Source organism: Rhineura floridana, chromosome 18 (genome assembly GCF_030035675.1).
Source record: "Rhineura floridana isolate rRhiFlo1 chromosome 18, rRhiFlo1.hap2, whole genome shotgun sequence".
Classification (NCBI taxonomy): Eukaryota; Metazoa; Chordata; class Lepidosauria; order Squamata; family Rhineuridae; genus Rhineura; species Rhineura floridana.
The window spans coordinates 17,020,727-17,048,276 of record NC_084497.1 but is presented as its reverse complement, the minus strand read 5'-3'; the positions used below and the strand labels follow the sequence as shown (position 1 = coordinate 17,048,276).

The 27,550-nt window shown below is 47.1% G+C and overlaps 2 protein-coding genes across 3 annotated transcripts; both read right to left on the bottom strand.

Annotated features, from left to right (window-relative positions):
- Positions 1–2,627: 2,627 nt before the first annotated feature.
- On the bottom strand, positions 2,628–7,345 carry C1QC (complement C1q C chain). Its single transcript, XM_061601202.1, has 3 exons — positions 7,229–7,345; positions 4,511–4,698; positions 2,628–3,509 (listed from the first exon to the last, which is right to left on the bottom strand). Exons 1-3 carry the CDS (start codon positions 7,231–7,233, stop codon positions 2,953–2,955), a joined length of 750 nt encoding a protein of 249 aa, XP_061457186.1. The 5' UTR covers positions 7,234–7,345; the 3' UTR covers positions 2,628–2,952.
- Positions 7,346–12,693: 5,348 nt separating this feature from the next.
- On the bottom strand, positions 12,694–18,498 carry C1QA (complement C1q A chain). 2 transcript variants are annotated; one of them, XM_061601204.1, is made up of 3 exons: positions 18,396–18,498; positions 15,236–15,405; positions 12,694–14,381 (listed from the first exon to the last, which is right to left on the bottom strand). In XM_061601204.1, the coding sequence occupies exons 2-3, from the start codon at positions 15,396–15,398 to the stop codon at positions 13,813–13,815; spliced, it is 732 nt and encodes a 243-aa protein (XP_061457188.1). In that variant the 5' UTR covers positions 15,399–15,405; positions 18,396–18,498; the 3' UTR covers positions 12,694–13,812. The 2 variants fall into 2 exon arrangements, with proteins under 2 accessions (XP_061457188.1, XP_061457189.1); XM_061601205.1 differs by having other exon boundaries at positions 18,400–18,471.
- Positions 18,499–27,550: the final 9,052 nt, after the last annotated feature.

The following is a 27,550-nucleotide window of genomic DNA, read 5'->3' as shown; positions in this document are numbered from 1 at the left end:
CTGCAAGTCCCCGCTCTCCGCCTTCCCCAGAAAAAGAAAACCCTGTTGTCCTTCATTCCAAGTCTTTGCGGAAGGGCCGTAGCTCAGTGGTAGAGCATCTATCTGCTTTGCATGCAGGTCCAAACCCTGGCTTCTCCAAGTAGGGTTGACAGAGATCCCTGCCAGTCAGTGTGGATAACACTAAGCTAGATGAACCAATGGTCTGACTCAGTGTAAGGCAGCTGGTATGTTTCCTTCTCATTAGAAAAGTGGGTGTCTGGGATCATTATCCAACTCAGCTATATTGAGTGGGCCCACTAATTAATCAACCTAAATTAGTCATGTCTATTAACGTCAATAGGTCTGCTCTGAGCAGGATTAGCATTGCATACCACCCGCAGACTTGGAAGGCTTGTTCCTAGTTGGAAATTAAGCTCAAAGTGTCATTTCCAGTGAGAGATAATAGAATCACAGAGTTGGGAAGGGACCTCAAAGACCATCTAGTCCAACCCACTGCAAATGCAGGAAATCCACTGGAACAGCATCCCTGATAGGTAGTCATCCAGAATCTAGCACAGGCCTCTTCTGTGACATTCTGTGCATCCTCCATGCCATCTATTAACACCCCCTTACCCACTCTTTTGGGTGAGGGGCTTGCAGAAGGCAAGAGGGAAGTTAAAGGGCACTCGCTACCCATGTGAGCTTTTTAAAGCATTTGACAGTGGCTCAGAAAGTGCTCCGGTGGTCTCTGGGACACCCTAGGAACGGTGGAGGCTGGCATTTATAGGGCAAATGGGGCACTGCCAACCTCAGTCTGCCCTCAGCCAGCCCCCACCTGCCTGCCTTCTTACTTACACCCAGCGCCTGGGGCGGCCCTGGCTGTCTGCTTCTTCTTCCTCAGTCACCGTGTTGCCCTTGTGGAACTCAGCAGGGAGGCGGACAAGGACCAAACTAGAATTTGGTGCCTTTGCTTGCCATTGGCTCTGGCTCCACATACTGTTGGGCTCTTCGCCTTCCACCCTAACCAACTCCAGGGGTCCCTAGCCTACACTGCCGAGGCAGCGTGAGCTTAATACACACCAGGAGAATACACCCACAGGACGTTGGTGGCCAGACCGCCGCTCCATGTGATACAATCTAAGTTATTAGCAGCTCTGTGGTATGCATGTGTGTGAACGTGCATGCCCACATGATTTATCTGAAAGGCTTGTAGCCCACCTTTTTGTCTAAACAATTTTCAGGGCAGCTCACAACAGCTTGCAATGATGGGTTGCATTCAATGCTAGTCCTACTCAAAGCAGAACCATTGGCATCAACAGACATGATTAACGTAGGGTCATTAATTTCAGTGGGACTTCTCTGAGTGTAACTTCGTTGCATGTATAGGGACATAGGAAGCTGCCTTATCCTGAGTCAGACCATTGGTCCATCTTGCTCAGTATTGTCTACACTGACTGGCAGCAGCTCTCCAGGATTTCAGGCAGGGGATATTCCCAGCCCTACTTGGAGATGCAGGGGACTAAACCTGGGACCTTCTGCATGCAAAGCAGATTGTTACCGGCCAGACCCTTGTCTCGTGGATGGTTCCCCACCACTGCTAGAAGAGAAGGGCCATAGCTCAGTGGCAGAGCCTCTCCTTTGCATGCAGAAGTTACCAGGTTCATTTGCAGGCAGTCCCAGGGCAACTGGCATTTGGGGCTAAGCTCTCTTCTGGGTCCATGGTGGTGGTGAGAAGCAAGATCCCTTCAGTTGCTCCTTTTCCAGCTGGATGAATGAGGCCAGGCTGATCTTCTCCATGTGACGATGCTGTTACTGGGAGGCAGGTGCAATCTCTTAGTGGCTCTTGTCTTGGCTCCTTGGTGGCTGGCAGCAGTCAAAGTGGCTTCAGCTCTGAAATGCCAGGGCACCTGGCAGGGCAAACCTGGATGACAGCTGCAACACACCTGGGATGGGTTCAAACCTGGGGCCCTCCAAATGTTCCTGGAGTCCAATCCCCATGAGCCCCAGCCATCATGGCCAATGCTCAGGGATGATGGGACTTGTAGTCCAAAGCCATCTGGAGGGCACGAGATTGGGGAAGGCTGGTTTAAACTTTTTCTCTCTATTGTCTCTGTATGACTCCACCTCCCCAACTGCTATTTGACCCGTGGGGGGCAACAGAAAAGTATCTGCCTGGTAGTTGCTTAAGAGCACAATCCAATCAAGAAGTGAGGCCCATCGTGTTCAGCAAGACTTCCTCCCAGGTTACTGTCTTGTTCCAGAAGTGGCCAAAACTTAGCAGGGAAATTCCCAAAGGGAAACTGTGATTTGATCATGGCTGTTGCTATGTGATTTTCCCCCAATTTTTATTTCATTTTAGGGGTGTGCTTTGGCTCTTTGGGGCAATCAGACTGAAGGCAATAGGTCATTTTTAAAAATCAATTTGCATTTGTCTCCAAAGCAGGCACAAGTTTTTGAGATACAATTTGAATCCTGCTGTTTCACACTGCTTTTTTTTATATGTAACATTTAGCAGCTTTTAAAAAGATGTGGTTTAGGGGTTTTTTTGCATTTCCAACTGTTTCATTTTTGTAAGCCACCCTGGGAATATGACTGAAGGGTGATTTTAAAAAACATAACAGTCGTGCAGACATGAAGCAAAAAACAAATGAAAGGGTTAAGCATTTTTATTTTTCCACAGCAGCTGAGAACCTTTTGGAACAAACATGAAAAAAAATAAGAATGTTCAAAGTAGCTTTGAAGAATAGTAGCTGGTGATGGGAAAGATCTCGCATGAAGGGCTTGGAGAGAAGCTGCAGTGATTTGGGGTGGAGAAGCTGCAGGGGCCTGGAAAAGGTGAAGCACTCCCTCCCCTCACACACACACCCTACCCATGCTGAATGTAAGAAACCAGCATGGATAGATTTGCCCATCCCAAGCTTGAATCATGCTGGGAAAGCCTCGTTCAGCTGCTCTGGGGCAATCTCAATGAGTCTAATCCGGGAAAAGCAGAAAGCCAGAGAAGACGCTATCAGATCCACCGATGCCCACCATGCCGTTGTAGTCGTTGACTTCCAGCCACACCTGGTGCCCCGCCTGCATCTGAAGCAGGACGCCGCCCGAGCTGACTTGCTTGTCATTGGACATGTGGTCGCAGAAGCTGGCCATCTTGTTCTGGTTCAGGTACATGTTGACGCAGAGGTTTGCCGTCTGAGACGTGTGATAAGTGAAGTAGTAGACACCGGGGATGCGGCATGTAAACTTGCCAGTGCTGACATCGTACTCTTGATTGATGTCGGTGATGCGTTTGTTGAAGACAACAGGGTTGTTCTTGGCAGGGTGCTGAGGCGTTTGCCGCATCACAGTGAAGGCTGACTGATGACTCCGCTTGTAGCCACCCGGATCGCCTGGCTCGCCATCGTCACCCTTCGAGCCAGGCTCCCCAAGAGGCCCAGCGGGGCCTCGAGGCCCGTTCTTCCCTGGAAAGCCAGGGGCTCCGGGTTCTCCTGCCTGCCCCTTGGGACCTTGACTTCCAGGAATGGCTGGGGGTCCTGCAGGGGATCGAGGGAGTGAAGATCGTGGTTGGAAGAAGGAAGAGGTGGATCAAGAGGACAGAATGAACAACACAGCCATATCTCTTACCACGCTGCTTCCTGCCTGTGATAAATCTGGAAGGCCATCCCTTCCCACCAGCTTCTCATAGAGTCAGGTGAGCTTTCTGGGTGAGAATGAAAAGAGGATGATTTGTCCTCTGTGCCTCAGGAGAACTTGGGCAAGGGTAGTATTGGCTTACCGGAAGTTGGCACTCCCGGGAGCTCACCATTTCACCCTCAATATTTTCTCCACACAAAGGGATCTGGGCTTGAAGTTAAAAGATGATTGAACTTGTCTTCAATGACCACTTCTCCTCTCTATATTAAGAGTCCCAGAGCACGGTGTGAGTGGGGAACCGGACCAGGCCTGACAACATTAACATCAAGTCACCACTTCAAACAGACAAAGCAGGACTCGCTGTAAGTGCCAATCAGCTGATTATGTGGTGATTGGGTGCTCACCTTTCTCCATTTGCAGGCTTGGTTTCAATTTAAACCACATCTGCAAGTTTATATTTGTCTTCTACAACACAGGCAAAGTTGTCTGCAAAGCTGGCCTGCAGAGGGAACATGTCTCTTTGCAAGCTTAATTGGTATCCAAACTGCACCTGCACACAGACAACTTCAAAGAGGCTCACTGTCGGCACCAATCAGCAGGTGTGGGGCAGGTAGAAATGGTTTGGGGGACAGTGCCCTCATGGCTCATATTAGGACCCCTGCCAGGCTTTATTACGCCCATGGACCAGAGGTTTCCGAATGCTGCTATAACAGTTCCAGGGCATGGTCTTGAGGGGACATACCACAGCCACCTTGTTGAAGCTAAGCACGTCTGGGTCTGGTCTGTGCTGGATGGGAGACCCCCTAGGGACCTCCTGTAGGCCTCTTTGAGTTCCATCATGGAAGACAGGCAGGAAATGAAGGAGGAAGAGAAGGAGGGTTCCCCTCACTTGGCAGCTTACCTGGCTCTCCCTTAGATCCTTTCAGTCCATCTCTGCCATCCTTTCCCGGAGGGCCAGGCACACCAGGAAGTCCTGGTGCACCATAGCAGAAATGAGGAGGATCAGCTCCTGTAGATGGTTCCAGAAGGATCAGGAAAAGGACAAATCCCCAGCCCAAGAACCTCATTGAGTCACAGTCCATCTTTGTCCTGCAAAGACAAGAAGCAGATGGGAGTGCAAAAGGGGGAGCATATTGCAGATGCCTCGCTGGTTAGATAAAACTAGACTCTTAATGCAAGCTCCTGATTGTTCACTAGGCTGGAAAGAGGTAGCCCTAGTGGGACGTCCTTAGAAGGCCCATCACAGAGAAAGCATTTTTTTTTGGTTTAGAAAACCCAGAAGGCCTTATCCAAGGGGTGGGGAGCGTCAGACCTGGGGAAGGAGGCAAATGTGGCCCTCAAGGCCTCGCCATCAGTGTCTGCGCCAAGCGATTCTTCCTGGCTGAATGTGTCCTTGAACAGTGATCATGCCACTAGCTTGCCTGGATGGAGTGAGCTGTGTGTCTGGTAGCCATGCCCCATGGGCTGGTATGTTGCCCCCCCCTAAACCTGTCCTTGAGAGAATGTGGCCCTCAGGATGAAAAAGGTCCCCTATGCCTTCCTTACCCAGACACTCAGCAAAAGATGTAAGATGCTTATTGATCAGCCCATTCATTATATTAAATGTGTATCGCACCTTGCTTTCGCAACAGAAGCAAACTTAGGGTTGCTTCTGAAGCATAATGGCAGACTTGGGTTCATTCTTTCACTGGGTCTACTCTGAGAAAATATAACCCTTGGAGAGGCTAACTAAAAGACTAACTAAAAGGCAAAGCAGGCTATTAGAAGGGCCCTCTCTCTCCTCTCCCTCTCCCGGAGTCCAAAAGAAAGTTGCCAAATGATTAGATAAAAGCCAGCCTGGCCTGTTTGGGTGTTTTCAACAGCAGCTTGACCTTCAAGCAATGTGCTGATGATGGGTTCCCTCCCTCCCCCATTATGTTGTGAAAACGTTTTGCCTGTTCATTCCTCCAGAACAAACAGCTGTTGGAAGCACAGCTGCTGCAGCCAATTCAGACGTTGGCAACTCTGCCCCCAAAAGAAGGAGCCAGGTCGGCTGGACAGAAGCCTGCCCCCCCCTTTCTCCTTTGGTTAAGCTTGTGATCTTGCCAGCTCTCTGCAGATTGCCTGAGGAACTAATGACACTATTACACATGCACATTTGGATAAGGGCTCTGACATGGATTGCTTTAGGCTTTTTTCTTTTTAAACAGCATCAGGAGGGGAAAGTTTTGAATGGAGAAACAGCGGGGGGGGGGGGCTTAACCCTTTCTAGGTCCACAGCTTCTCCACCTCAAGTCTCTGTCGCTGCTCTGCAAGATCTTAATTCAAGATCTTTCCCACCTATTGCTCAAAGGGATGGACAAATTTGTCTGTTTGGATTTCTCTTGGTTTCTGATTCTTCCAACCTTAAATTCAGTTCTAAAGAATTATGAAAATTCTTTAGCATTTTAGTGCAAATTTCTCCTAATATACACATATTTTGGTATGCAGTTTTGCTTAATGTACACATTTTGCAAGCAATTTCTCTGAACAGGAAACATCTTTGTATGTTATTGTCCCCAGTGTGTTCATTTTTTGCCCACTTTCCCTCGGTATATGCATATTTACGCATATTAATTGGTTAACTATCCGTGGTCGGTGGGAGAACTGCTTTGCAAAATTCAGGTAAGTGCGAATTTCAAACAATGACTGTTTCAGTTCTTGTATTGCTTTGGAAAGTGCGGATCTGATAGATTCAGCTTTAAATGCAAACCAAATAGAATTTCTGCCCCATCCTAGCCCATACTCACTCCAAAAAATGCCCTTTCCAGGCATCCATGGCAAACCCAGTCCCCAGCTTCCGGCAGAGCCCCGAGACAACTTAAGAACGTGAGAAGAGCCTGGCTGCTAGATCAGGCCAAGGGCCCGTCTGTTTCGTTATCCAGTACTCACAGTGGCCAACCAGCTGCCCACAAGTGGGACCTGCAACAGCAACTCTCCCCATTTGTGATCCCAGCAACTGGTATTCAGAAGCATGCTGCCTCCAACTGTGGAGGGAGAACATAGCCATTGCGGCTAGTAGCCATTGATGGCCTTATCCTCCATGATTGTGTCTAACCCCCTTTTAAAGCCATCCAAGTTGACGGCCGCCACAACATCTCATCGGAGAGAATCCCCTCCCCAGCCCCATTCCAATAACTCAACCGTTCTGGCAGTGGGCACGACAGCATGAGGGCATAGGTGGCACTGCCTGACCAAGCTCATTCTGCCCTCAGCCAGCCCCACCCCTGCCTGCCTTACTTACAGCCAGTCCCGGGGGTGGCCCTGGCTGTCAGCTGCCTCCTCTTTAAGTCACAGTCTTGCCCTTCTCGAACTCAGCAGAGAAGCAGATGGGGACAAAAGTAGAATGAACTGGTTCTGCCTGGAATTGGCTTTGATTCCGTCTGTTGTTGGGCTCCTTGCCTTCTGCCCCACCAGCCCCAATGGGCAACTGCCACCATTGCCTCTTGGGAGAGTGGCCCTCTCTGTCTTGATCTCCCCAGCCCTTCCAGTTTTGCTTTCCTTGGGACCGTGTCTTCCTCGGGGCTACAAGCACACCCCAGGGAGTCAATGCCTTTGTTCATCAGCAGGCAGGGAAGCCCCCTGATGTGGTCACTCTTACCTCATTGGGAATCAGCTGGACTCTTGCAGCCTGAAGACAGCTTGGAGAGGTGAAGGAGCTGCAGGCCAACTCGGTATGGAGCAGGGAGCTCTGCTTGCAACATCTCCGCCCTCAATGGGGAAGTTGGTGTCCTGGGAGAATCAAGAACTGGACCATCCCTTTTTTTGCATTTGTTGCTTTCAACTGCAAACCTTCTGTTCAACCTGTTGTTGTTTTTAAAGATTCTAGCCCTTTGTGATGGGGAGTTCTATGCCCAGTTAGCCCATTGGTCCATCTAGTGTAGTGGGTTCTACACTGACAGGCAGTGGCTTCCCATAGTTTCAGACGGGCTCCTAGCCCTGCATAAATGCCAGAAGCTGAACCCGGGGTCTTCTGCAGACAAAGCACATGCTCCACCACTGACCTATGGCTCTTCCATTAAGACAGGAACCTCAGGCCCAGGGGCCAATTGTGGCCCTTCAGCCTTCTCTTTCTGACCCCTGGAACTTTATCCAGGCCACACCCCACTGGCTCTGCTTTGCACCCCAGATTATTATTTTTCTGCTGAAATATGTCCTGGACCTCTGATAAATTACTCTTCTTTGCCTGGACTAGTTGTAAATAAGGCAGGCACATGGGGGCTGGCTTAGGACAAGCTGAGATTGTTGGGGAAATGACTTATTTGCCCAAACAGGAATGATGATGGGAGTTGTAGTCCTGCAACTTCTGGAGATCCCCAGGTTGCCCACATCTACAGTATAGCATTATACTGACTTACTGACTGACTATATTTGTACAGAGCCACTCCATAACGGGGCATCTCCCAAAGCAAACATGCAATGGTCCATGGTGCTTCTAACTTCAGATATGCAGAACAATTATTTGATGCTTACCCAAAGAATTAAGGGAAAGCTTCCTGATGCTTCCAGGACCAGCAATACTTTTGGATGACAGAGGAGGCTGTCTTTGTGATATTTGCAACAAATCCTCATAGTGGATCCCCAAGGAGAGGTCTTGCGCCCAGTGGTGGGTGGTACCTGTTGGAACTGGTAGGGTAGAAGGTGGAGGGCCCAACAGTAAGTGGAGCCAGGGCCAAAGGCAAAGGCAACCAATCCTAGTTGGGTCCCCATCCTTCTTCTTGTTGAGTTCTACAAGGGGCAACACTGAGACTAAAGAGGAGGAAGTGGACAGCCAGAGCCACCCGCTACAAGGATTGTAGAGCCACCCGCTACAAGGGTTGTAAGCAAGAAGGCAGGCAGGCGATGGCTGGGCGAAGGCAGGCTGAGATTGGCCCTAATGTGCCAGCTTCAACTACTTGTACCCCAAATTCCCTTCAGCCCTAATTGTTTGTTTGTTTATATCCCACCCTTTCTCTTAGCAGGAGCCCAGTTGGGGCTGCAGGCAATAGTTGGGGTGAGGAACCATTTGCAGCCTGAGGATAGCATTCTTTTCTGGGGGCCACATGCCAGGGGTGGGCAGGAACAGAGGTGAAAGTGGATAGAGGAACACATGTACAATTTACCTTCATCAGAAGGCTGGTTTTGACACGTGTTCCTCTCTGTGCTCCATCCAGGCTGGCAAGAGGCACTAACAGAGTTCCAGGACACCTTGCAGCCAGGCAAACACACCAAGGGGGGGTGCTAAGCAGATCTGAAAAGGGGTGCGCCCTGGAGATAGTTATGAGGGCCAGATAGGTTGGTCTGGAGAGTCTTATTTGTCCTGAGCCTCTCCACCCATCTTAATGGAAGGGCTGCAGGTCCATGGTAGAGCCTGTGCTTGGAGTTCCCCATCTCTGTTTCTTCCAAATTTGGGGGTGTGGGGTAGGGACTACCGTTCATCCTAGACCTGTGCTCAGATGGCCTCTTGAAATTCTCCACCCTATGATTTGGTAACGATATTAGGGGACTGTGTTACCAAATTTCTCCAGGGCAGGGCTCACCATTAGCGTGGCAGTAGCACAGGGTTTCCCCCCTCTTCTTTCCCCTAAAGTTTTTTTTTCTGCTGATGTCGCAGAGTTGACTCCTCCACAACACCCCAGACTTAGCACTGAGTGTGACTGGGGTGGGGTGGGGGGACAGGATGTGGTGACTGCCGCAAAATGTTGGTAGACAACATTCAGAGAATGTTCTGCAAATTGGCCTTCTTCGAGAGAGAGTGAGATAAAGAAAAATCTCAGATTTTTTAATCCTAGTCATAATCATGCTGCCTTCTAACTGTTAAACTGTGTTCACTGATATGCACTGACATTCCTAATTCATTCGGGAAAACATCCCGTCATTCTGGTCTTTAATCAGCCTAACAAAGGGAAACTCAGCTATGGGATTGTAGTCAATATTAGCCCTACTCAGAGTAGACCCACTAAAATTAATAAACCTAAATTATTCATGTCCCATTGATTTCAATATGTCTACTCTGGATAGGACCCACATTAGATACAACTCAGTGTCAAACACCTGTTACAACAGGTACTTGGACGTTCTTTCTCATGAAGATGTCCGTGCAACTCAAAGGTTTACAGACCTTCTCACCAACAGGAGTCATAAAAATGAAGACAATAGTTGGCCTGGAAGAGCTCTGTGTGAGTGTGTGTGTTTCCCCTTGAAAGGGCTGTTGGTCTAAAACTGTGTTCACTGACATGCATAGGATTTCATGCTGAATTTGATACCCAGGGGAGTATGTGGATGTTGAGGCTCTCAGCTTCCAATTTAAAAGAAAAATAAAGCAAATCAGTCCTTTATTTTTGGGGTGATATTTCCCTAGGTCAGTGGTTCCCAGGCTGTGATCCCTGCACCACCAGTGGTCCACAACCATCATCTTTAGCCTAGTCCCTAGTTTCTAAGCTACTAGCCATGATGGCTACATTCTACCTCCATTGTCAGAGGCAGTATGCTAGGATTCACAAGTCACGAGAGTGCTGTTGCATTCAAGTCCTGCTCTCAGGTTTCCCATTGGCATCTCGTTGCCTACTGTGAGAACAGGATGCTGGACTAGATGAGCCACTGGCATGGTCCAGCAGGGCTATTCTTATGTTCCTAAGCCTAATTCCTAAACTGCTAGCCACAATAGCTGCATACTACAGCTCTGAATGCCAGTTACTAGTGTTAGGTCCAAACCAATCACAAGTGGGGAGAATCCAGTTGCACTCAGGTAAGAACATAAGAAGAGCCGGCTGGATCAGACCAGTGGTCTAGTGTGAAAGCTTCTGTGTCTGCAGATTATCTAACCAATCTGAGCATCCCCAAGTACAGAAAGGCATTTACTCTTGCAAGATTTAATGTACTTCCCTCAGCGTTATTAGAGGGGAGATACAAGAGAGTGCCCTATGCTGAACGGGTTTGCATTTGTGATTCCGGGGTGGTGGAATCGGTGGATCATGTCCTACTATATTGCCCTCTCTATTGTGATCTTCGTATTACTTTCATCTATCTGTGTCTGCACAAAAGGCCCAGATTCACAGAAGAAAAATCTGTTCATCTCTTACTCGCTAACCGTGGGCCATGGGTCACAGATATGGTGGCGAAATTTTGTGTAGCCGCCATGGCCCGTAGGAAGAAGTTGGTGTAAACATTTTGATGTAGGTGTAAATATTTTAAAAGTCTTTTCAGATTGAACCATTCCTGTTTCAGTCTCAATGGCATAGACTTGTAAACTGGAAGATGTGTTTGTAAATATGTATTTTATGGCTACGACTTATTTGTTTTGTATTTGCTGGTCTTTGACCGAAATAATAAATAATCAATGCCCTATATTTGAGGGGATGTGATCAGGGAGAGCCTTCTGATCTCTGATAACTGCCTGGGGCTAGCAGACAGAGTTGTAAAGAAGCGGAGAAGTGTGGCAAAACATTAAAATGCAAACGATCATTCAGCAATGGCATGATGCAAGGTTTAATTTACAGCAAAAGAAAAAAAATTAATAATCCAACAGCATCAAAAAATGTAGGCAAACCCTACTTGGATTTCCCCTTTTGACAAAACTGACTGATACAGGTTGTGGCACTGGACTCAGCCGATCTTGCTGGCTTATATGTGAGCAAGTTATCTCCTAGCGAAGGGGAAGAGGCCATTGCTAGGGAAGGGCCTTTCCCCTAAACATAGGAAGCTTCGATATGCTGAGCCAGACCACTGACCATTGGTCCACCTAGCTCAGGATTGCCTAAGTTGACTGGCATCTGCTCTCCAGGCTCCTCCCACCCCACCTGTAGATGCTGAGGATTGAGCCTGGGACCATTTGCACATAAAGCAGGCGCTTTGCCACTGATCTATGGCCCTTCTCCTAAGACACAGGAACCTAGGCAGCTGCCTTACCTGGGGCCTATTGTATATGTGTGTGTTGTTGTTGTTGTAATGTGCCTTCAAGTCGATTACGACTTATGGCAACCCTAAGAATCAGCGACCTCCAATTGCATCTGTCATGAACCACCCTGTTCAGATCTTGTAAGTTCAGGTCTGTGGCTTCCTTTATGGAATCAATCCATCTCTTGTTTGGCCTTCCTCTTTTTCTATTCCCTTCTGTTTTTCCCAGCATTATTATCTTTTCTAATGAATCATGTCTTCTCATTATGTGTCCAAAGTATGATAACCTCAGTTTCATCATTTTAGCTTCTAATGGTAGTTCTGGTTTCATTTGTTCTAACACCCAATTATTGGTCTTTTTCGCAGTCCATGGTATCCGCAAAGCTGTTCTCCAACACCACATTTCAAATGCGTTGATTTTTCTCTTAGCAGCTTGTGTGTGTGTGTGTGTGTGTGTGTGTGTGTGTGTGTATTATTGGGGGAAAGGAAGATCATTGGGGGAACATACGAAGCTGCCTTAAACTGAGTCAGACCATTGGTCCATCTAGCTCAGGATTGTCTACACTGACTGGCAGCAGCTCTTCAGGCAGGTTTCCGTCACAGTCCTACCTGGAGATGCCAGGGGTTGAACCTGGGACCTTCAGCATGCAAAGCACATGCTTGACCACTGAGCTATGGCCCTTCCCCATGCAAGATTCCAGTGAAAGTTGCATGTTGGGAGGGCAGTTGTGACGGCTTGGGTTAGATGCTTTTCAATGCTTTTGAAAAGCGGACCCTCCTCCTTGCCTCTGTCACCATTGACTCCTTGCTTGCATCTTCTTCTGGGCCCAATTGGCCACAACACCCAGAGGAAAAGGCTAAGGTGTGCAAAGATGACCCCTTCCTTTCCACACTCGTCTGGCTGCTATCTCACTCAGAGAGCATGCCTCCTTCCTTCTCTCACTACTCCATCCATGGGCAGAAAGGAGAATGAGCAAGGGGGCCAGGGGGAGGGAAGATGTGGGCCCCACAGTCAAGCATGGGCCTCAGCAGATGCATAATGAACCTTGTTCTGGGAAGCAGCCAGAATGTGGGAGGCTATTTTTCATTAGGGAACCATTTTCAGCCTGAGGCCCGTATCCCCTTCTGGGGGCGGGACACATGCCAGTGATGGGTGGGGCCAGAGGCAATGAAACTCAATGAACAGTAGAATTTCAAAATTCTGAATTTTTTATTTATTGCCAAGTCGGAACGAGGGTGTGTGGTCTGGAGACACAGGAGGCCACCACCTTGCTGAAGCTAAGCAGGACCAGGTCTGGGAGACCTCTTGGGGTATGCCCATTTTGGATTCCATGATGGAAGGATGGGGTGATCTAAATGTATGGGGAGGGGGAGAGAGGCAGAAGTAGCATAGATGTGGTTAGGGATGGACAAATCTGTCAGTTTTGGTCTCCCCATGTTTCGCCTTTCTCCAAGCTTAGGTTTCTTCATCCCCTTTGCACATCAGTTTGTGAACGCTGAGTTGTATCCAACTATGGTCTACTCAGAGCAAACCCACTGAAATTAATGAACCAAAGTTAGTCAAAGCCAGTAATTTCAATGAGCCTACTTTGAGGAGGACAAGCGTTGGATATAACCCTTAAAAAAATCTCATAAAAATTAGTACACAAAGATGTCTGTAGGACACATTTTGCACACAAATATCCTCTAACATAATGCAATTATGTCCATTATTTTCACTGATAATGGATTATATCCAGCTATTCAGAGTAGATCCACTGAAATGAATAGACCTAAGTTAGTAATATCCATTAACTTCAATGGGTTTACTCCGCAAAGGACTAGCATTGAATACAATCCTTTGAGGACAAAATAGTGTACATCTCCCCTTATATACACCTTTTTGTGTGCAATTTTGCCTAACATACTTTTTTCCTTTTTTTTGCAAGCAATTTTCCTTACGACAATATATTTATGGATTTTATTTTCACTCATTTTTGTGCACAATTTCCACAAAGATACGGCCTTTTGGGCCCAGCTTTTGGTTGGAGAACCGTATCACAAAATTTGGAGGAGTGGGAATTTTGAAGGACAGCTACATTCCTGTATCGATTTGGGAAGGGCGAATTTAGGCAGGTTCCCATCAAAATGTGAGCTGAATTAACGTCTCCCCCCATCCCGAGGCGTGATACGATAGGAAACAGACATATTCCCAGTTACACTGATCTGGCAAAAGCATCTCTGTGGTTGTAACATTGCAATGAGAGGGAGATGTGTGGTGGCTTTAAGGAGGGGCTGTCTGAAGCAGGGCCTCATCTTCTCTGCTGCTTCTCAGGCCCCTGAGGAGAACAGCAAGAAGCCGCTGAAAACACTGTCTGCGTCGGTGTCGACATAAATGTTGTTCCCGGCCTGTGGGTCACTCTCCAGCCAGACACTCTCGCCTTGGTTCAGCTGCAGGACACTTCCTCCTGAGTTGACCTGCAAGACGCCTTGTCCGTTGTTGTCACAGAATGAGACTATCTGCGTGCCTTTGTGCACGAGGCGAAGGCACAGGTTGCCATTGGAAACCACCTGGAATGTGAAGTAGTAGTACCCTGAGTCCTTGCAGGTAAAGACGCCCCTCTCACGGTTGTAGCCCGCATCCTCATTGGTGATGATGTTGTCAAAGACCACCACGTTGCCAAGAAGCTTCAGGTTCTTCAGAGAGGCCGAGAAGGCAGCTCGTGGTTGCTTCATAATGTCACCAACTTGCCCCCTGGAGCCTTTATCGCCTGCTTCACCAGGACTGCCTTGAGGACCATCGGGGCCTCTGTAGCCCTGGTTTCCTGGTGTGCCTGGTGTCCCGGGAACCCCTGGGTCACCTTTGGGCCCCTGTATGCCTATGCTCCTTGCAGCCGTCCCTGAAAAGAAAGCAGGAAAGAGTGTGCAAGGCTTGTTTCAGCTCAAGGAAGAGGGATCGCCCAGCCAACCTAGCAACAACTTGGTGATGGAACTCTACCAACCATAAAGCAAATGCTATTGGTTGTATCCAATGGCAGTCCTGCTCAGAACAGACCCATTGAAATTAGTAAACATAAGTTAGTTGTGGCCATTAACTTCAATGGGTCTGCCTTGACCAGGATTACAACTGGATACAATTACTACGACTACGACTACAGCTGCTACTCTGTTAGTCACTTTTTTCACTCAGCTTGATTTACAATTAACCCGTCAGGCTGAGCGGGGTGCAGTGCGGCCCTTCAGGCCTCTGTATATGGCCCTCAGGACTCTCCCCAGCCCTGCTTTGCACCCCCCTTGAGTGTTGATGCTTGGCTGCCCTCTGTCCTCCAATAAATGCCTCTTGCTTGCCTGGATGGAGGATAGGGAGGGGTGTGTGAGTGAGTGTGTCGAAACCAGCCTAGTGTGCAGAGGTGAAATTCACATTTGTCGCTCCGCCCACTTTGCTTCTGGTCCCGCCCACCACAGGCATCAGTGTAGCTTGCTGTGGGTACCCCAAGCTCAACCCCCGCCTTTCCAGGTGGGGCTGGGACTGTTTCCCATCTCAAACCCTGGAGAGCCATTCCCAGTTTAGGCAGTACTGAGGGAGACAGGCCTCAGTAAAAGGCAGTTTCCTGCATTCCTGTGTCTTAAGGGAAGGGCCGTAGCTCAATGGTAGAACATCTGCCTTCCATTCATGGATATAAGGCCATCTTCTGCATTCCTATGAAGCCATCTCTTCTCCAGGTCGATGTTGGCCTCTCCAGTTACATCTTACCTGGCTCGCCGACATCTCCTTTCTGTCCTGGCCGTCCGGCCAGGCCCTGAGCCCCTGGGTGTCCATCTCGGCCATTGGGCGCTTGGCACACGGTGTCCTGGGGAGCTGCGACCTCCAGGAACAGAGCCAGCACACAAGCTGCCAGCCACAATGTCCTCACCATCCTGCCTCTGTGAATGTCAGCACAGGACAGTGTGAGAATCCTTGGGGGGGATTTTTTTTTTCATGCTTTCTGACGGGAATTTCCCCAGGATTCTCTTACATGCTAAGAGAAGTGATCACGACTCAGCGAAAGAGCACGTTCACAGCATGCAGGAGATCCCAGGTCCAACCCCTGGTGTCTCCAGTGAAAAGGCTTGGGCAACATGGGATGAAAAATACCTCTGTCTGCAATCCTGAAGAGCTGCTGCCAGTCAGATTAGACAATACTGCACTATATGAACAAAGACTAATTCAGGGGTGGGGGACCTATGGCTCTTCAAATGTTGGGTGACAATTCCCATCATCCCTGACTATTGGCCATGCTGGCTGGGGATGATGGAAGTTAAGAGTCCAGCGACATGGCCACTAACCCCAATGGCTGTGTTCTACCTCCATGGCTGGAGGCAGTAGGCTTCCAAATTCCTGTAGGGGAGAATGCTGTTGTGTCCTGTCTTGTTTGGGGGCTTCCTATAGGCATTTGGGTGGCCACTGGAAGAACAGCAAGCTGGACTAGATGGGCCACTGGACTGATCCAGCAGGCTCTTCTTATGTTCTTAACATCTGAAGGGCCACAGGTTCCCCATCCATGATATAATTTGGGATAAGGTAGTATGTGCTGATGGAGGCAGAGCTCAGTGGTAGAGCACCTAGTTTGCACACAGGAGGACCATGGTTCAATCCCTGCCAGTTTTTAAAAAAAGGATCAGGTAGCAGGTAATAGGAATAACGCATGGGAACTTAGGGCGCCATTGCCAGTCAGAGTAGACTATTCTGGGCTAGAAAGGCACATTGTCTATCCTGCTTATAAGGCCCTGGATTCCCAAAGGCCGATACTGAATGGGTTAGCTGTCATGGTTTAGATCAGGTGTGGAGAACCTTTGGCCCTCAAGATGTTGCTCCCACCAGCCGTAGAAAGCATGGTCGATGGCTGGGGTGATGGGAGATATCTTTCAGAAACATTTGGAGGGCCAAATTACCCACACCTGCTTTAGATGCAGCCATTTTCAAATTCTTTAGAACAGGGGTGGCTAACCTCAACCTCTGGAGGACCAAAAGTTGGCCATTCTTATAGAATCATAGAATAGTAGAGTTGGAAGGGGCCTATAAGGCCATCAAGTCCAACCCCCTGCTCAATGCAGGAATCCAAATCAAAGCATTCCTGACAGATGGCTGTCCAGCTGCCTCTTGAATGCCTCCAGTGTCGGAGAGCCCAGTACCTCTCTAGGTCATTGGTTCCATTGTCGTATGGCTCTAACAGTTAGGAAGTTTTTCCTGATGTCTTCGAAATCTGGCATCCTGCAACTTGAGCCCATTATTCTGTGTCCTGCACTCTGGGACGATCGAGAAGAGATCCTGGCCCTCCTCTGTGTGACAACCTTTCATGCACTTGAAGAGTGCTATCATATCTCCCCTCAGTCTTCTCTTCTCCAGGCGAAACATGCCCAGTTCTTTCAGTCTCTCCTCACAGGACTTGGTTTCCAGTCCCCTGATCAGGTCCCGCACTTCCATCAACTTCCTCCAACAACATCCCTGCAGGAAGGCTTAGCACCTATCAAAATGAGTGACAAGCCACCAACACTGCCACTCCTAATGTGGTATATAGCTGTCCCCATTCCTCCATCCCAGAAGGACAGGGACATCCACCTACATCCCACATCTTGGTTGCAGTTGACTTAGAACTGATGTGCATCAGGCTCTGAAGCATGGCACAGTGCCCATGGCCAGCAGATCAAGCCAGCGTCTTTGTGTCAGACCACCTTGCTTTCTTGGCATCTGGTGAAGATTCCACAGTTTCAAGAGTTACTGCTTTGCTCTGCTGGTCCCTGGCTTGTTCTTGAAGCCAGATAATTAACGATGTACCCATGCCTACCATGGGAAGTGGAGTTTGCTTGTTTTTCTCCAAATGTCAGTAAAGCATTGACAATTGTCCCTCTGCCATTATGAACGTTTCACAGCTGGAGAAAGTGCCCTAGCTTGCAGGTGCAAATCTATGCACAAGAAATGGGTGGCAGCAGGCCTGACGATACCCTGCTCTGTCCTCCACCCGGCTATCTTACAGAATACAGTTGCCTTGGAAGGATGGGTGGGCAGTAATGTCAGTGGGGCTGAGACAGAGAAAAGAGAGGGAAGGGTCATAGCTTGGCAAGAAGGTCCCAAGTTCAGTCCTTGGTATTTCCACATAGGGCTGAGAATGTCTCATCCAAAACCCTGAAGAGCTGCTGCCAGTCAGCGTAGACGAGCATTCTTCAACCTTGGGTCCCTGGATGTTGTCGGACTACAACCCCCATCATCCCCAGCCAGCTTAGCCAATGGTCACGGATGATGGGAGTTGTAGTCCAACAACATCCGGGGACCCCAAATTGAAGGAAAGTGGTGTAGCCAATACTGAGCTAAAGGGGCCAGTAGTCTCTGACCCCGTATAAGGCAGCTTCCTATGTGCCTACGGCTCATGAGGCAGCAGCAAGCATGTGCAGCTGTGGGTTGGAACTGGAGGATATTTGCAGAGAGATCTGTGGGCGCTGAAGTGAGAGCAACTCATTTCGTAGAGCAAGACGTACCAATCATATTTTTAGAAAAGCAAACAAATAGATTTTCATGTTGGGTAGAGCGCACTGGAGAAAATGCACCAGCCAGGGAGTAGAGAGAGAGGGTTGGCAGGTTATCTGAAGTGGAGAATGGGGAAAATGCCACTGGGCAGGATGGAGTGAGAGGCACTCAAGTGTCCACAGGCGAGATCTCGACGTGCAAATTAGCTCATCTACTATTCCAACCTCAGTGTGAGTCAAACAAACAATCAAACACGGGTGAAAAGGCTGGTTTGGGTTTGCACGGTTTATGCACGGAAGAATTAAGCTGCATTGTGCACTGAGCAGGCAAGGCCTGTAATTTGGAGGAATAAAACTGGAATAAAATCAAGCAGTGAGTTGTAAGAAAAAGGTCCTAGAAAAAGGTCACTTACCTACTTGAAAGAGATCAGTCTCCACCTGATTCTTTGGAAAGAAGAGTGTCTCTTTTTTGGCCCACACAGAAACCAAGAAGGAAGATCAGAGGAGGGGAGGGGAGGGTTTGGCTGAGTCACCGAAAATGTGGTTTCCCTTCCTCCTTTCCATCGCTTCCTCTTGTTCACCCCACTCCGTGAGCTGGGAACAATCAGTGATGCCCAAAGAGCTGCTGCATCTTTTTTCATGACTTTATTTGTATTTATTTTGTTTACAGCCTTGACACCCTGCCCTTTAGCAAAAAAATAAATAAAAGGCTATCAAGGTGGTTTATGCGTATATTTAAAAATTAGTATTAAGACAGGGCCCTGCCCTCACGCTTACCTTCTACAAATAAAGACATGACACAAAAGGAGAAAGGAATGGGAAGGGGGGGGAAGCAAGCTCAGCTGCAGGTTCTGAAAGTGACTCTTCGTGTAAGGCAGTTAAGAGCAGTGGCAATGCCGCTGGTGGTTTTGGTGTGTCTTGCACTTGCTAGAGTGTGGTACCCCCCCCCCCGGAAGCCCTCTTCTCCCCCACCTTGATGAGACCCAGGAGCAAAGCTGATGACAATCCCCAAGCCTGGAGGAGAGGGCAGCTCCCACTATTCTGTCTGAGTCTTGATGACATTTTGGAACCCTCACAGGAGGGGGTTTGATGGAGGTACTGCTCTACCTTGCTGATTGTCATGAGCCCCACGGGGAACTCTTCGCTGAGCAGCTCCGAAGAGGAGGAGGATGGGAATCCAGGGGAGGGGCCCAGTGGTCTGTGGGGGGGTGTCCAATGATGCTGGGGGAGATCTCAGTGGTCTGCTGAGCTACAGCCCTGCCTGTGAGGTGCAGGCTGCTGCAGATGAGGCAGAGCTGATCATCGACTTGCCACTTGCCCTGCCTCCACACTGCCTCCTGTTGTCGATTGGGTTGTGGAATGGCAGGAGGGCTCAGAGGTGGATCCTGGGAGTGAACTGGTTGAGGCATCTCTGCCTCTGTCACCAAGGACGCTCTGCCACCTGCACAAGGATGAACAGGCCGAGCCTGCTGTCTAGCCGACCCGTTGGAGTGCCCGCATGCTTGCCCAGTCCCTGTCCGAGAGACAATTCCCATGCAAGTAGCAAGCCCAGCCCATCCTACTTAAGGGGTCCTTGGGGGGGGCATGTCCAATAGTTGCAATGTCTTTGCTTGAACAGCCACACCTAGTAATGCTCTGTAGGGACCCAGAGTCCTGTGTGACTTGTAGTGTGATCTATGTTCCTCTTGCATGTTAGGTTTTGCACTACAAACAACAGGAAAGCATGTCCCAAATTTGATTCCAAAAGGGTCCACCAGGACACTGATGTCAGTGACACTTCTAGCTCTTGAGCCTGCCCCAGAAGCGTTCTCTCTCCCCCACCCCCCAGATCAGAGCCATGAGCACAGCAGGTGACAACAGCAGGTGCATTGAGCAGGAGGTTGGACTTGATGGCCTTATAGGCCCCTTCCAACTCTACTATTGTATGATTCTATGATTCTAAGTGTCCAGGAGGACCATGTCTGTCATGTAAATAAGACAAAACCTTCTGCCTTAATTTATGAAGCCCCTCAACATCTCCTGAAGTGGCCCAATTCTTCCATCCTCTCAGCGCTCCTTCATTTCTTGTTCATTTCCTCAATTTCCCCCCTGCCCTTTTAAATGTAGTTTCAGACCAACTGAAAAGGGGTAGTATTTTATTTGATTAAAAGTAAACTGTTTCTTGTAAAACTTTTCTTTTCTGGGGAAGGCTTTGAGGAAAGGAAAATAAAACGTCCCAGAGTAGCTTACAAAAGACAGTCCCTGCCCCCAAGCTTACATTCTTAAAGACAAAAAAGGAGAAGGGATTGGGAGGGATGATGAAACAGCCAAACTCAGGCCGAATTCCACATTCTGTAGGGTCTCATTCAAGGACTTTTGGCCAGCTCTTCTCCCTGGTCCTGGGGTGCTCTGGTAGCAATATTTCACAAGGTACCAGGTGGTTACAGAGGCTTCCATTGAGACATCTTTTCTGCTGCTGCCATCAGACAGGTAAGAGGGAAGGCAGAAGGCAAGCAGGCAATAGGGACGGCCAAGAAATTTGATTCAGTTCCCCTTTCAAGCTAAATCTATCAAATTCATACTTTCAGAAACAATAGGCAAAGTGAAACACAGCCATCCTTCAAAATTCACACTTATCTGCCAACCAAACAATGCTTACAAAATAGCATACAAAATACAACTAGAAATGGTTTGCAAAAATATGAAAACTGCCTACAAAAATGTGTTTGGAGAATTTTCATGAGGATTTTTTTGTAAAAAAAAATTTGCAAATTGCCACATTCATTTAAGATTGGGAAAATGAGAAACTGTGAGAAACTGAAATTGGCAGATCTTTCCATCCCTAGCCAGCAGGCAGGGAGTTCTCCTCCAGATCAGGCATGATCAGAATTCAAGGATTTAATTCCAGCCTGTTAAAAACACACAAGGAGGGCCAGTGAGGGAGTGTGGCCTGGGGAGAGAGGGTGTGGCATAGCCTAAGGAGAACCCCAAGGGCCAAATAGGGAGGCTTGGAGGGCCACATTTGGCCTCCAGGGCCTGAACTTCCCCACTCCTGTTTTAGATTGCATCTGAGCGTCACAAACCCCAGAGTTTGTATTCCAATTCTGAACCAAGGAATGATGAGACTTTGGTGACATCGCCAGCTAGGTGGTTCACCTTGCCTTCCAGGGGACATGACTGAGGGCTTTTCAGGGCTTCATTTTCTTCCATTTGTAAAAGGTAGGGGCAATAAAACAACAGACATTTAAAATGAAATCAAGATGCTATCTCAGTCCAGCTCTTCCTCATTAAACGTGCTTTGTGCTGCTCACTCCATGGAAAGGCACTGTGTGCCTGAATGTGCAAATTTTTATTTATTATGAGATTTACCCAACGAAGTCCTACACCGATTAGAATTAATGGACCTCAGTTAGGCTACAATCTAATGCATGTCTGCTCAGAAGTAAGCTCCATTAGGTTCAATAAGACTTTCTCCCAGGTAATTGTGTATTGGACTGCAGCCTTAGGGTTAGGGTCCATTAATTTCAATGGGTCTACCCTGAGTAGGACTAACTTTGGATACAATCTTATTACATTTATATCCCAACTTCCCTCCAAGGAGCTCAAGGTGGCATGCATAGTTCTCCTCCTCTGTCCATTCAACTTCCCAGCAACAATCTTGGGAGGTAGGTTAGGCTGAGAAACTGTGGGTTGTATCCCATGCTAGTCCTAGCCAGAGGAGACCTACTGAGGTCAATGGGCATGACTAACTTAAGTTCAATAATTTCAGTGAGTCTACTCTGAGTAGTAACAGGGTGCATTAGACAAAAGCATTCAGTCAACCCAACAAGCAGTGATTGATTCGAGTTAGTTCTTTGTCTGCTCGCCACAGCTATTACCAGTCTGGGTTTTTTCCCTTGCAAAAATTGATATTAATATCAATATTTTGAAAAGATGTATTGATAAATGAAAAGAAATATTGATAAAGTTATTCTTCTTAATATTGATATTTTAGAAGCAGATTTTTTTTTTTTAAAAAAAAGTTTTTGAAAGTAACTGCTGAAAATTGCCGCCCAGAGAGCTGTTTGCTAGTCGAGCGGGATATAAGCTGAATAAAATAAAATAAAATAAAATTTAAAAAAATCGCTACATAAAAATCCAATCTGCAATGACAGCAAATAAGCCAATGAATAGAAAATTTAATACCAAATCCGAATTGGGTGGAATTCTAGCACATCCCTAGCTTTGAGTAGGACTTAATTGGATACAAGCCTATGACTGTCACCCAGAGAGCTTCATGGCTGAGTGGGGATTTGAACCCTGTTCTTCCAGGTCCTAGTCTAACACTCTAACTACTATGCCATACTAGCAAAACAAAATTAAACAAAACAAAAAAACCCTTGGGCAAGTAAGGTTGGAAGTTGCTCATTCCTGCTGTTCACTCTCCACCCCGCTCAGAACTAGGGAGGGCGAACATTTTAATTCAGTTTGCATTTCAAGCTGAATTTATCAAATTCGCACTATCTGAAACAACTGAAATACTGCCATCCTTCAAAATGTGCACTTCTTCAAATTTTGTGACGCAGTTCTCCAACCAGATATTGTTTGCAAAAACACATCTGCTAGGGGAAAGTGTCCATAAAAATGAAAATATGAGTAAAAATAGCAAGCAAAAAGGCACTACATGACAAGAAAACAACTTCCTCTTCGTCTTCTGTATTGGTCAGTATCCCCCATGCAGAGATCGACTGTGGCTCTGGCCAAAACAGACTGACTACACACTGGTACATAGGAATGATGCAGCTTCAGAGATCTCCATGCTCTGAAAAAGAAGAGGGAGCGGCCCTGCCTACTGTTCAGAGCATCAGGGCCTGGTTGTGTAATTGCAAACATTTAATCAGATTATGCTCCAGAGAATGTGGGGATCTTGCGCCTCTTAAAAGAACAAGCATGTGGATAGCCAGCATGTCCCAACCATCCAACATAGTGCAAATGTTCACGGCAATTTGCACCCAGCTGCAGCACCGGATTGTGAGCTCCTAGTGGACAATTGGCCTACATCAGGGATAGCCAAGGTGGTGCTCTCCAGAGGTTGCTGGACTCCAATTCCCAACAGCCCCAACTAGCATGGCCAATCTAGTGAGTCTAATGACTTCTAGAGGGTATATGCTAGCAATCAGAGGAGGGCAACAAGGATGATCAGGTGACTGGAAACAAAGCCTTATGAGGAGAGACTGAAAGAACTGAGCATGTTTAGTCTTGAGAAGAGAAGACTGAGGGGAGATATGAGAGCACTCTTCAAGTCCTTGCAAGGTTGACACACAGAGGAGGGCCAGGATCTCTTCTTGATGGTCCCAGAATTCAGGACAAGGAATAATGGGCTCAAGTTACAGGACGCCAGATTTCAGCTGAACATCAGGAAAAACTTTGTAAAAGCAGTACAATAATGGAACCAATGACCTAGGGAGGTGGTGGGCTCTCCAAAACTGGAGGCCTTCAAGAGTCAGCTGAGCAGGCTCCTGTCAGGTATGTTGGATTCCTGCATTGAGCAAGGGGTTGGACTCGAGGGCCTTATAGGCTCCTTCCAACTCTATGATTCTAACCCTCACTCTGTCTCTGAGTATGGTGCAAACACCACTCAGATAGTGACCTAAAATTCTTCCTCCTCATTTTTGCCTGACATGAGAAAAAAAGGGGGATTGTGTGATCATCTTTTAAGATGCATCTGGTTCTATTGTCTCACCAGTCGGTATAAGATTAAGCTCCCCTAGAGATAGAGAAATAGAGAGAGATGGTGGGATTACAGAGAGAGAGAGAGAGAGAGAGCAGTGAGAAATATGATATAGAAAGAGAAAGAAAGATGAAGTAAGGGTAGCACAGGGATAAAGCAAGGGAGAGAGGGAAAGAACTCTATGCAAGCCTACAAATTCCACTCACTTCTGCCTACAATTGGATCTGGCTCCACCTACCATCAGACTGACTTCTTCCTCATGAATCCACATCTCTTCATAGGAAAGAGGTTCCCCACACTCCAATTTAGGCAATGTATACCTTCAATAATGTCACCTATCCTGTCATGATACCTCTGGCCAATCTTATGCTTCTCCCTTTTAGCAATACCCTCTATGGCAGGTGTGGGGAAATGGATCCATTCAGCAGGCTTGATCCTTATCTCCCGCATCCCCCACAAGCCAAGTTTTAAAGGTGGATTGAGCTGCTCACCCATCAATCACCTGATGCTACAATGTCAAAATACCTGGTTTTTTGCCTGCACAATTTGAAATCCAGCTGGGTGGACAAAGGGCAGTGTTTTGCAAGCACCAAGGATCAGCTGATTGGCAGAGACAGCAAATCACCTTTTGACCCAGCCACATCTTTACCTGATCCACACCTGACGTAATATAGGTAATATAGGGTAACATAGGGTATATAGGGTAATATAGGGTAGGTGACTGAAATGGTTTGGCAGGCCAAATGGGGAGGCCTGGTGGGCCTCGCTAGGCTCATGGATTGGGGTTAGGGGATGTGCTAGAATTCTGTCCAATTCGGATTTGGTACCAAATATTCCATTAAATATCTTATTTGCTATCATTGTGGATTGGACTTTATGTAGTGATTTCCTATGGCTATTAATACTGATGTTAATATCAGTATTTTACCAATATTTCCTTGCATTTATCAACATGTCCTTGCATTTATCAATATTTCCTTTAAAAATGTTGATACCAATATTTTTATACAAGTAGGGGGAAAACAAATCGGTAAAAGTAGTGGCTTGGAGACAAAGAATGAATTTGAATCAATACCAGCCTGATAGGTCAACAGAATGCTTTTGAACCAGCACTGCCCAACAGATCCTATCCCTAGCTAGGAGTTCCCTATTTTGCTCTATGAAAATCTAGGCTTTGTGGGAATCCTGAGATAAATATGTAAGATGATGAAACTGATGAGAGTATCAGAAAGGGCCTTTTCAGAAGCTGTACTCAGGCTCAGGAATTGTTATGGCCTCAAGCTCAGAGCCAGAGGATGAGCCAGTTACGTCTGAGGCTTCTGCGCCATTGAGTGGGGAACTGGACCAGACTTCTGACACAGCTGAGGCTGTTGGTCAGGAGCCCACAAATCTGGATTCAGGACCTTTCTTAAATGCCTTCCCCGAGTCAACTGCTTTCTGCACTACCATGCCTTCCCAACAGCATAGGGAGTTATCAGGGGGGTGACCACAGAGAGGACAAGAAGCAGCACCCCCCTCTTTAGGCCAGGGGGCTGGTCTCTGAACCTCCATTCTCCAAGCAAAGGGTTGAGGTTAAGAGGGGCAGACTAGACTGGAAACAGAGGCTTACAACTTTTGAACTCTTTGTTCCCCCTCAGCCCTTGCTGGAGCAAGCGGCTCACTAGGAGCTATCCAAAGTGCTAAAACCACCAGCCGCCCTTGCTGTTGTGCCTTCTGGGTACAGATCACAACAGGAAATGTCTCTCAAGAGAAGTCCACCTGAGTTTCATTGGTGACCTTCTGTTGACAGGCAAAAGGCCTCTTTATTGAGACAAGACTAGGGATGTGCTAGAACTCCACTCAATTTGGATTTGGTACTGGATTTCCCATTAATTCACTGATTTGTTATTGTGGATTAGATATTTATGTAGTGATTTTCTGCAGTTATTTTGGATTTTTTTAAGTATTGATATTAATTCACTAATAGGCAAAAAACCTTGCAGTTTAAGAACGTAGCTATAGCCCACAGATATTTCTATCAAACTTTAAAAAGCTGGGAAATTGGGCAGCTATAGTGAATGCACCAGGGGAGCAGGAGACCAGACCTCCTCTCTGAGATATTGGACTGCCTATAAATTGGTCAAAATGCAAACACAATGTGGGTTGGTTTTTCACAGTCCAATCCACTTGCTGTGTAGTTTGCAAGAATTTGGTAACGTGTGCCTCTGAGCATATGGTGAGGGGTGGCAACACCTGCCATCTCCAAAGACAGAGAATTACATTTTTGTAGGTTTGTTGGAGTTCTTACTTTGCTTCTTTCCTGTGTTACTAATGAGAACTACAGAGAATCTAAATTATAAAAAATTATTTCCCTCATTATTCATCCTACAAATCTGTGTCAAATTTATTTTATTAATTTCAAAGCCTTTTTATTGGTCAGTGCCATATGATGGTGAAGACAGCCTTTTGTGTTTCAAATTGGAGGTTATGTTCTATTTCTATTTTGGGTGCATTAACAGTTGAATCTGAAACTGGAGTTTGATGTAAAATCAGACTGATTACAATATGTTGCTACTTCAGCAATGACTCTTAGCTGTTGGAAAAAAGAGGATGCATGTTTTGAGCCTGCTATATTTAAACACTTTATTTAAGGCAAGGTGGGCAGGGTCAATTAAAAACATAGAGCACACCTAGACTTTTGCTAGAATATATTTCGCCTCCCATTGTTTTATCTTGTGCAAATTGAGACACTCCTGAGGTCCACTGGAGACTATTCTGCAGAAGTAAGTGCCATTATTCCACAATTATGTTTGGAGTTTTTTTAGTGTAAATTTTGCAGTGTTGCTGTACTTCACATAGTCGCAGAAATAGAAACAAAAGAAAATGATTTCCTAGAGGAAACTTCACTAAAATTGCAAAGTGACCATCTGAACTATATCAACTGTCTTAATAAAGTAATAATAAAGCAAAATTCATGGTTCCTTCAATGATGGCAAGTCATCCAGGTCCTGATGCATCAAAGCATCCCCAAACCATGACTTTGCCACCACCACGCTTGACCGTTGAGGGTCTTCATGTGGAATGCAGTGTTTGGTTTTCGCCAGACATAACGGAGCCCATGTTGCCCAAAAAGTTCCATCCATTGTTCCAGAACTCTTGACAATCGTCCAGGTGCAAACAATGTTCTATGGACAGATGAGTCAAAGATGGACTTTTGAGGCAACATGGGCTCCGTTATGTCTGGTGAAAACCAAACACTGCATTCCACATGAAGAATTTTCTCCATCCATAGCATTCTTGCATTCAGCGCTTCAGCACCAACACTGGGCTTGTCACACAAGTCTCAATATGTGATCCCCCGTCTCTTCATCTCTGGGTATCTGCACTGTCACACAGCTGAAAGGCAAGGGTATGTCAAGTGCCACTTCCTTTCCTTTGTTTCTGTGATTTGTTCCCCATGTTCATCTCTCCCTTTTTCTCTTCTCTTGTGTGGAGAAAGACAGAAATAGCATGGTCATACAAAGGGGCTGAGAAGTGTCCTGGTCCATTCAAACTAAAGCTGAGCCAAAATTGCTCAGAAGACATTAGGTTGTAGCCAACTAGGTTCTACTCAGAGCTGACTCATTGAAATTAACGGTCCTAAGTTACCCATGTCCATTAATTTCAATGGGTCTACTCTGGGCAGAATTAATATTGGAGACCACGCATTTCCCTCTGAGATTTCTTTTCCTCAAGTCCCCTCCACCCCCCTGGGGGAAAAAAGTGCAGGTTACAGAATTTTATTGAAGAAGGCTAGGACTGGGGAGGGCAGCTATGAGAGAACTAGAAAAGGTCCTCAAATGCAAAGATGTGTCACTGAACACCAAAGTCAGGATCATTCAGATCATGGTATTCCCGATC